At 35.7% G+C, this 9,693-nt stretch overlaps 1 protein-coding gene across 1 annotated transcript; it reads left to right on the top strand.

The window, feature by feature from the left end:
- The first annotated feature begins 363 nt into the window (after positions 1-363).
- LOC127098033 (autophagy-related protein 18h) lies at positions 364-8,548 on the top strand. Its single transcript, XM_051036534.1, has 9 exons — positions 364-1,144; positions 1,488-1,931; positions 2,228-2,668; positions 2,926-3,171; positions 3,432-4,232; positions 4,327-4,502; positions 5,119-5,249; positions 7,648-7,950; positions 8,140-8,548. Exons 1-9 carry the CDS (start codon positions 980-982, stop codon positions 8,142-8,144), a joined length of 2,712 nt encoding a protein of 903 aa, XP_050892491.1. The 5' UTR covers positions 364-979; the 3' UTR covers positions 8,145-8,548.
- The last annotated feature ends 1,145 nt before the right edge of the window (positions 8,549-9,693 follow it).

Raw genomic sequence — 9,693 nt, 5'->3', positions numbered from 1 at the left:
AAACCACACTGCGAACACCCTACTATAATGTATAATGTGTTGCTCTTGCGCGCATAAGATAAGAAATTTTTTTAATCAATTTTATTGTATTCCTTCCTAAAAGCACATTCATTCTAAAATAAAAGGGTAAAGTTATTATAATGTGTACAGTATTTGAAAATAAAAACCAATAGGAAAAGGGTTCACGTTCCTCCACCTAGAATTACAACTCAATCATTATCATTTTCTTGGTGAACAAGTACAGGTTGTAACTTGCAAGTGCAATTGAGATATATTTATTTTAGTTCCGGATCTAGTTTAACATATTCCCCTTGCTTCCTTGTCGTTTCTAATCAATATTTCTATATGCCTTATGACCTTGTATTTTTAATTATTCCCTAAACCTTTTGTTTCTTCATAATCATATATTATACTACCGTATCAAAATTCTCCCATAAAATTCCTCATAACCCGATTACGCCCCTGGTATTGTTATCCTAAATAAAATATCACACGACACCCACGTGCCTGCATGTTTAATGTCCATCTTGTCCCTTAAGATCATGCACTGATTAAACTAGAACGAGGTTTGCGTGAGGGGTTTGATGGTAATTTAGAAGGGTGGAGCGAAGTTGAAGTTTGAAAATATTGAAAGGGGATATAGATGACATTATCGAAAATGTCACGGGATCTAAATGACAATTAAGATAACTAGACTTGTGATTAGCACCAAAGCAGAAGCAGAATGTGTATCCAAAGCTTGAAAGAAAGAAGAAGAAAAAGAAGAACCGTCTCTGTTAAGGTCAAATTTTATTCAACAACCAACTAAAACAGAATACCGGAGTTTGTTATCGCCGCCGTGTAGGGCGAATCCCGTCGTCTCTGAATCTTATGCTATATCCGATCGACTGCGTTCCGCGACTCTTGTCGTCGGCAGGGACGGAATTCCCGGTCACTCACCGGTGGCCTTTAGAAAACCGTGTAGTATATTTTAATTGTTATGAAGAAGCAGGGAAAGAACAACGGTTGCAAGAGCAATGGATTCGTTCCTTCTTCTTTCAAGTTCATTTCGTCTTGTATTAAGACCGCCTCTTCCGGCGTTAGAACTGCCGGCGCCTCCGTTGCCGCATCTATCTCCGGCGACGGACATGATAATAAAGATCAGGTAGCATTTAATTTTTGAATGTTTTGGTTGTTGCTTTTTGAAATTGTGACTTGTGAATGCTGTTCTGTAATGAGAACTGAGATACACGTGAGTTTGGATGAAAACTTTTAGTTCCACAAAAACTTACTAGTTATAGGTTTCTGATTGCTAATTGTTAGGTAGAAGCGTTGTTCTTATTGTGAATTGCTGAGATGCCTTATCGTACCTATCAAGTATGAAATGATCGGTTACTATTTTGATCAGTGGACTTGCATTTTGATCCGCATTATGCCATGCTATGGTAAAGTTTATTATTTATGAACAGAGATGTCAGAATTATTGACATCTCTTTTTTGTCAAACAGGTGCTTTGGGCTTGCTTTGATAGGCTAGAGCTTGGTCTGTCTTCTTTCAAACATGTCCTCTTACTTGGATATTCCAACGGCTTTCAAGTTCTTGATGTGGAAGATGCCTCTAATATCAGGGAACTTGTCTCAAAACGAGACGATCCAGTTTCATTTTTACAGATGCAGCCTGTCCCTGCAAAATCAGAGGACTGTGAAGGATTTAGAGCATCACATCCTTTACTCTTGGTTGTTGCATGTGATAAATCAAAGATACCAGGTACAGTGCAAAATGTCAGAGATGGCCACAACGAAGCTCAAGCTGAAAATATTATCAACTCAGCTACAACGGTTAGATTTTACTCACTAAGGTCCCATACCTATGTCCATGCTCTAAGATTCCGTTCAACTGTCTACATGGTTAGATGCAGTCCTCAAATAGTCGCTGTGGGTCTTGCTACTCAAGTAAGTTTGAGTCAAGTATGTTTGCAATTTATTTTATTGAAGGAATTGAGTTTATAATTGTTTTCGGTTACCACTGGGTAGGTTTTACCAATTTCCTCCATTGGGTAGGTCTTACTCCGCTCCACTCCGTTAATTTTAAAATATCTAAACATATGCCCAAATATATTACAAGTTTTCAGACTACCGATACTTCATGAGGCCTAATGAATCACTTCGTAATATACAGTGACTTAGTTTGTTATAGACATAGCTTATACCTGACTAATTTGTTATTTTAATTTTTAATTTGCTTGCAGATATACTGTTTTGATGCTCTTACTCTTGAGAATAAATTCAGTGTTCTCACTTATCCCGTGCCTCAGTTGGGTGGACAAGGAATAGTTGGGGTTAATATTGGCTATGGTCCAATGGCTGTAGGGCCACGGTGGTTAGCTTATGCCTCCAACAACCCATTGCTGTCAAACACAAGTCGCTTAAGCCCTCAAAGTCTGACTCCTCCTTCTGTCAGCCCATCAACATCACCAAGCAGCGGAAACCTGGTAGCCCGATATGCCATGGAATCTAGCAAGCACTTGGCTACTGGGCTTATCAATCTTAGTGATATGGGCTACAAAACACTGTCTAAATACTATCAAGATCTAATGCCTGATGGGTCAAGTTCCCCTGTATCACCAAATTCAAGCTGGAAAGTTAGTCGATTTGCTTCAAATTCTACAGAAACAGATTCGGCTGGAGTGGTGAGTGTTCTATTTGATAACAATGTCACACATTACATTTGATTTTTCTTTTGCAATGATTCTGGACTGCTGACCAGATATTTTCTTTCTTAAAGTAATATTGGCATCTTTATTACAATTTACATGAGATCATCTATTGGTTCAGCTTAGCCATAGAAGAAGGATTTTCTAAGGTAGATGATAGTTTGTCAGTGGCAGCTGAAAAATAATCATTCTATATGGTATTCCCGTTGACTGCTATTACTAATTTTCTGCAGGTTGTTGTCAAGGATTTTGTTTCTAGAGCTGTTGTGGCACAATTTAGAGCCCATACTAGTCCTATATCAGCGCTATGTTTTGATCCGAGTGGAACACTTCTAGTTACTGCCTCAATTCATGGTAATAACATCAATATATTTCGAATTATGCCATCCTACTCAAAGAAAGGACCGGGTTCTCAAAGCAATGATTGGAGTTGTTCTCATGTGCACCTTTACAAACTCCACCGTGGCATGACATCTGCTGTATGCTGCTATTCTCTGCATTTCTTTTAGGTCTTTGTGTTTAGAGTTTAAATTTGATAAACTGTTTCACACCATCATCTAATGATGTCTTGACACATCAATAGAGAGTTAACCTTCCTAGCTAGTGGCATTGTTAGTCAAACTTCTTGTTGATTTGGCAAGATATGTTTAGATGATGGTGTCAAGAATGAGAGATCAAGATTAAATCCTTATTTTTCAATAATTGCAAAGGTTTTTACTAAATCATGTATGTTACACAGGTAATACAAGATATTTGTTTTAGTCACTACAGTCAGTGGGTTGCCATCATTTCCTCCAAGGGAACTTGTCATATTTTTGTCCTTTCTCCTTTTGGTGGTGAGACTGTCCTTAAGCTACACAATCAGGATACAGAAGGACCCGCTCTTTTACCGGTTTTTCCTCTACCATGGTGGTTCACTCCAAATTTTACTGTAAACCAGCATCAACAGCTTTGCCATATACCCCCCCAACCTCCTGCTCTTCTTTCTGTGGTTAGCAGAATAAAAAATGTTAATGCCGGATGGCTCAATACGGTTAGTAATGCTGCATCTTCTGCAGCAGGGAAAGTCTCAGTTCCATCTGGTGCTGTTTCTGCTGTCTTTCATAGTTCTGTTTCTCCTGATTCACACAACGCATACGCAAAAGTTCATGTAATGGAACACTTACTGGTTTATACCCCTTCTGGTCACTTAATTCAATATAACCTACTACCGTCATTGATGGCAGAGCCAAATGAAACTGCTTCAAGAACAGCCCAAGTTCCTTTACCACAGATACAAGAAGAAGATTTACGAGTGAAGGTTGAACCTGTTCAGTGGTGGGATGTCTGTAGGAGATATGATTGGCAAGAAAAAGAGGTATTTATATCAGGGAATACACCTGGTGGACTGGAAGCTGCTGAAATGATCTTGGATGTTTCAAATTGTGAAAATTATAGTGTTGGGAACGATGATTCTATTAAACCTAATCAGGATTGTCACTTCTCAAATGCAGAGGTACATATAAGCTCTGGGAGGATACCAATTTGGGAGAAGTCTGAGGTACTCATTTGATTTATGCACTGAAGAATCATGTTTGCCTACTTCTCAACATTATTATGTTCATTCAATCAAACTATTTCCTCCTCAATTTTAGGTGTCTTTCTTTGTGATGGGTTCTTTTGAAACTGGAGGGCTGAATAAATTTGAACTTCTAACCAATGGAGAGATTGAGATAGAAGATATTCCTGTTAATGAGGTTGAAATAAGACAGAAGGTTTTGTTACCTGTCTATGATCATTTTCACAAAATTCAGTCCACTTGGGGTGACAGGTAACAATCCCTTATCTTCCTTTTTGTTGTTGGGTCCACTGGCCATGTTTTCTACTAACTTCCCATTCAGATGATTTCCATTCTAAATATGGGAATGCTTTCATTATATATAAAGTTCTCAAATGTTTTATACTGGTGACAGTTTGCATATGGCTGTACTTTCTACATCCTTGCCATTATTTTTTGTTGAAATATGGTTCTCCAGTTTACTCTTGACTTCTTTTGTTGTTAGGTTTGTCTAATTTCCTTTCAGTCATTAAAAGCACAGCTCTTCTTTAAACTCTAGATGGAGATACTTCATTTGAGTTTATTTAAATGTTATAATTAGGAAATCACGTATTTTTCTTGTGCACTGCCATCTCACTTGCACATGGTTTATATATAGGTTTAATATGAATGTTGTCTTAGTGGCGGTTTAGACTTTAAAGTTTCACAATTCCCTGTTCATCTGTTTATCGCTCAAGAAAATTGAGACTGGGTGCGATTTTTCGCGGACCATATTTTAGTTCTCATTTGTTTAAAATTGGAAGGCTGCTTATCATCTTCTTCCTTATGATGATGAACCTTTAATGTAACTGTCCAATTACATTGTAACATGTTCTACAATATTTTTCAGAGGTATTGTTATAAGAAGATGCTCCAGCTCTTCATCAGATTCACATGCCACTGAAGAGAAGGGTTCAGAAGATGCTGCTATTTCCCATCCAAAGTTAATAGTACCTGGCTTAGCTGAAAAAACAGATGTTGGTAAGATAATCAAACCAGTATGAAAGCTTCTGCTGTACTTTTGAAGTACCTATATAACTGTTAAAGTTATGAGGTTTTAGATGAAGAGAGGAGATAATGAATAAAGACTAAAATATGATTATGATTGATTTTTATGACACAAGAATTAAACACTTAACCCTATTTATGGGGTTGGGTACTGCTAATCCTAATTGAATAGGAAAGAAATTCAAGATAATAGTTAACTTGGAAATTAATCTTAGGATAAGAAAGTAGTCATATGAAATAATTCAAGATTATGTCAAGAATATATCAATATATTATAAGATATTTTCCTTATGTTCCATCATTTCTGTCAAGCTAAAACTTGCTAAATTTTAAGCTTGTTATAAATATACCATAATCACTACTAACTTTCACAAACAACAAACAAAACTGCAAGTGCAAGATAATATCAAAATATTAGAAGTTATATTTTTCTTATATTCTATCACTCCTCTCTACATAAAGATTACTAAGCCTTAAGATTGTCAGAAATATACTCTTTGAAAGAGAAACAAGTACCAAAAACATAGGACACTTGCATTGATTCATATTTATTTATTATAATTTAATAATTAAATAAAATATGAACATTATTTATACAACAACAACCAAGCCTTATCCCACTAGGTGGGGTCGGCTACATGGATCAACTTTCGATGAACATTATTTTTAAAATATCTAAATTGAAAATCAAAACATATATGTGAATCTAAATTGTGCAATTTGTTTCATCAAAAAATAATCTAAAACAAGATATGATAGTTTTTTTTTTTTACCTTCGTTCATCCATATATTACTAAACAGCTAAAAGTGATGTAATCAAATTTAATATCTTTAACCTCTTGACGGATCATCATTGCTTTGACACATCTTCAACTCTTGTGGATGTGTTTAAGGAATGTAAGGTTTGTCAAAGCAAAGGAAAAACATGTTACCTTGGGATACGTGTCTGAGTTGCCGAACATGTGTCGCAAAACGCATGTCATACACGAGAACACACTCAATCCCAGATGTGTCCTTGAATACATAAGATTAAATACTGACCTCTATAAATACAGGACTCTTAAATCTTAATCCTATATAAATAGAGAAACCAGGAAACAAATCATAATAATAACTAAGTAATATAGAAACCAATCTTAGGAGATACTCTAAGATTACAATTGTATCTTACAAGATAAACTAAAATAGTATAGCAAAATATCAATACACATGAAGATATTTTCTTATATTCTTACACTACTCCTCAAGCTAACGCTTACTAAGTTTTAAGCTTGTAACCAATATATCTGTTTGAAAGAGAAAACCAAATCAATCAACTTTCATGAATTGTATCCCTTAGCTTGAAAGAGCCAAATCCAGACGAATCTGCGATGATACTGAGCGAGACACTGTCCTCAGCTTGAAAGAACTTACTTAAGTGGGATATGTCATTTGTGACTGGTGCCAATGACTCAACCTTAACGCCAGTTGGAGAAAGAGACTATTAGAGACTATTAACAGTGTTAATTACCAAGCCCAATGACTAGAGAGTCTGCCATTAGAGACTAAATTGAGACAAGGCAAAAGGCTCACTCGAAAACCATGACTTAGACAATTTACTAGCAAAAACTCAGAAGATGCCAACAAACAATTTGAAAAAAAATAAAATCAGAATAGGCAGCTTTCAATGGCGGGGTTTCATCAGAGAGCTCGTCAATTTTTTTCTCCAGAAGCGGCAGATGGCAGAATACAATGAGTGGGGCAGACAACAATGGCGGCTGACACGGTTGCGGTTGATGGAGACAGCGACAGATAGTTGCTCTGCCGTTAGACAAAGATGAGCAAAGTTTTGAATTTAACTACCAATTACAGTCCCAAAGTTTCAGGAACTCGGCAGTGGAATAGTAGTGAGACAAGTCACGGAGGGTCGAACTAGGCTCACATACCACATTGAAGTTAATTGTTTTAGTTTACATAAAATAAAGAGAGAAATAATAAGAGGTTGGATATTATTGATGATGAAGTAACTTGATAGTAGCTTGTTACGAAAACTAAACACCGACCTCTATAAATACATGATTTCTAATTACAAATAAGTAGAAAATTCAGAAAACACATCATAATTATAACTAAGCAATAAAAAAAATAATCCTATGAGATAGTCTAAGATACTCTTAAGATTACAAACTGATTTTATGAGATAAATTGAGGTACTATAACATGATATCATGATACTATATGATATTTTCTTATATTCTAACTGATATTTTAAGATATTTCTCCTATTTAGTTTAAATTTTTTAATGCTAGAACAAAGAGGGGTAGTTGTAGTTGTGTTGACATCACCCCTTTTTTAGCCTGGAAACTGTTAACACAATTGAGGTTTCAACAGGTGCCTCAAATTTTGCTGATAGTATAAGAAAGGTTAAATCATCAGAACATGGTGACAGTTTCAATTCAAGTTTTAGTGGCTGTGATATGAATATGCATGTTACTTGTGAGGAGTCACTCCGTGATTCACCAGACTACGAGCAATTTTTTCAAGAGGGTTATTGTAAAGCCTCAATTGACTGTCATGAATCAGCAGAAATTACTACTGATATGGATTGTAGCAGTCCCTCTGGCAGGGAAAAGTCTGATGAAGATGGTGATAATGATGACATGCTTGGTGACATATTTGACTTCTCCGAGGAAGGTATGAATCTGAAACAGTCAACTTTTTGATTTTATTTCAGCTTAAGCAATAATACTTTGTGTGTATGCATGTATGTAAGAATAGCACTTAAAATAAACAGAAGGTATTGAGAACCATTTATTCTTCTTAGTCATCACCTTGCCTGCTTCATTCATGCTTTCCTTAAAGACTACAAAATGTCTGTTGCAGGTTGAAGACTGCTTTGTGTTCTCTTCCTTCTCTTCAAATTGTTGTAAATTGCTGGTGTAAAGGAATTTAATTAACAAATGCAGGTGATTTCCTTGCAACAAGCTAAATGCTACTGACCTGATTCAAGGAATTTAATGTTCTTCACTCCCAATATTCCTGTGTCCAGTGATTCTTCTGACCTTCATATTTTCTTGTAAATAATGTATATTTAAACTCGTAACTATAATCATTTGTGTGGGCACTAGATGGGTGTCTTTATATGTTTTTATCATTGGATTAGTTCTTCATAGTTCATAGCATGGAGGAAGGAAAGAAACCATGATTATGAAATTGTTTTAGTTGTGACTCTTCTCTTCTATGTACTCGTTCATATATTTATGTCTACCAACACCATAGTTGGATCAACTCATCCAAGAGATTCATCTGTTCACCGGAAAAAGAGTAAAATGAAATGATCCAAAATAAGGCAGGTGTCTTTTTTTTATCAAAATAGTTTGAATTGAAAAGAAATGATCCAAATAATACAGAAAAGGAAATTACATATATGGGATTGTTTGTGAAATTATGACTAGTGAGATGTTGATAGGAGTGGGAATATAGCAAAAGTCATGATGATTCCATGCTGTCACTAAACATGTCATTTAATTTTTGGGGATTTTTTATCCCATCTTATGTGATGGAATGTATCTCTAGACACATATTATCTTAAGTTAAAACGTTACCATTGATGTATCTACAAAATATTTTATAACACACTGTGCATTCTTCTCTGAGGTCCATTTTAAATATTTATTGATCTGGAGATACATCTATGTAATATATCAAAACAATGCAAATTAAATTAGTTTTATGGATACTTATATGAAAATGGCAATTTATAAATGTTATGACCATTGTTATGTGATGAACATTAAACTATACAATCAATATGCAAAAAATAACATATATAAATTTGGAGTTAAAATAAGTCATCATGACATACAAAATAAAATTGAACTATACAATGAAGTCGAAATAAATAAACATAAAACACAACGGAACATAAATTCAAATTACAAATACTATCAACTATTGTGTATGCCAGACTAGAGCTCCTCGGTCTCCTCTGTCCCTGTCTTTTGACACTGTCTCCAGTACATCAGTGTCTCTCCTGCCTCTGTCATAATGGCATCTAAGACATTTCTCACCTCAGAGCCATCAGGAAAGATACATCTGTCAATGCTTGCCTGCGCAATCTCCACAATAGAACGACATCTAGGCAAAACATCATGATCATGATTTAACCTAGCCCGTTTCTTCTCTAGTATCTCCCGATAAGCTGACCTCGATGGATCTCCTAGAGTAACCGACACCATTTATGGATGTGACACCCGAAAGAACCACCTAATGTATCCATCTACATAACTCCAGTCGCTCCCAGCTATGGTACTTCTTGCCTCCTTCGGTACTAGATGACTAAGATAATCATCAAACATGACATCCATATCTCTACGCATTATAGAGGGAGGAGCAGAGACAACATGGTGTCTGTGAATAGTATGAGTACAACCGAAC

The sequence above is a fragment of the Lathyrus oleraceus genome, chromosome 6 (genome assembly GCF_024323335.1).
Source record: "Lathyrus oleraceus cultivar Zhongwan6 chromosome 6, CAAS_Psat_ZW6_1.0, whole genome shotgun sequence".
Classification (NCBI taxonomy): Eukaryota; Viridiplantae; Streptophyta; class Magnoliopsida; order Fabales; family Fabaceae; genus Lathyrus; species Lathyrus oleraceus.
This window is presented reverse-complemented; position numbering and strand designations above follow the sequence as displayed.

Coding starts and splice junctions, on each gene's coding strand:
- LOC127098033 (XM_051036534.1), top strand. CDS start 980: ATGAAGAAGCAGGGAAAGAACAACGGTTGCAAGAGCAATGGATTCGTT. Junction 1,145..1,487: donor GACATGATAATAAAGATCAG/GTAGCATTTAAT, acceptor TTTGTCAAACAG/GTGCTTTGGGCTTGCTTTGA. Junction 3,172..3,431: donor ACCGTGGCATGACATCTGCT/GTATGCTGCTAT, acceptor TATGTTACACAG/GTAATACAAGATATTTGTTT.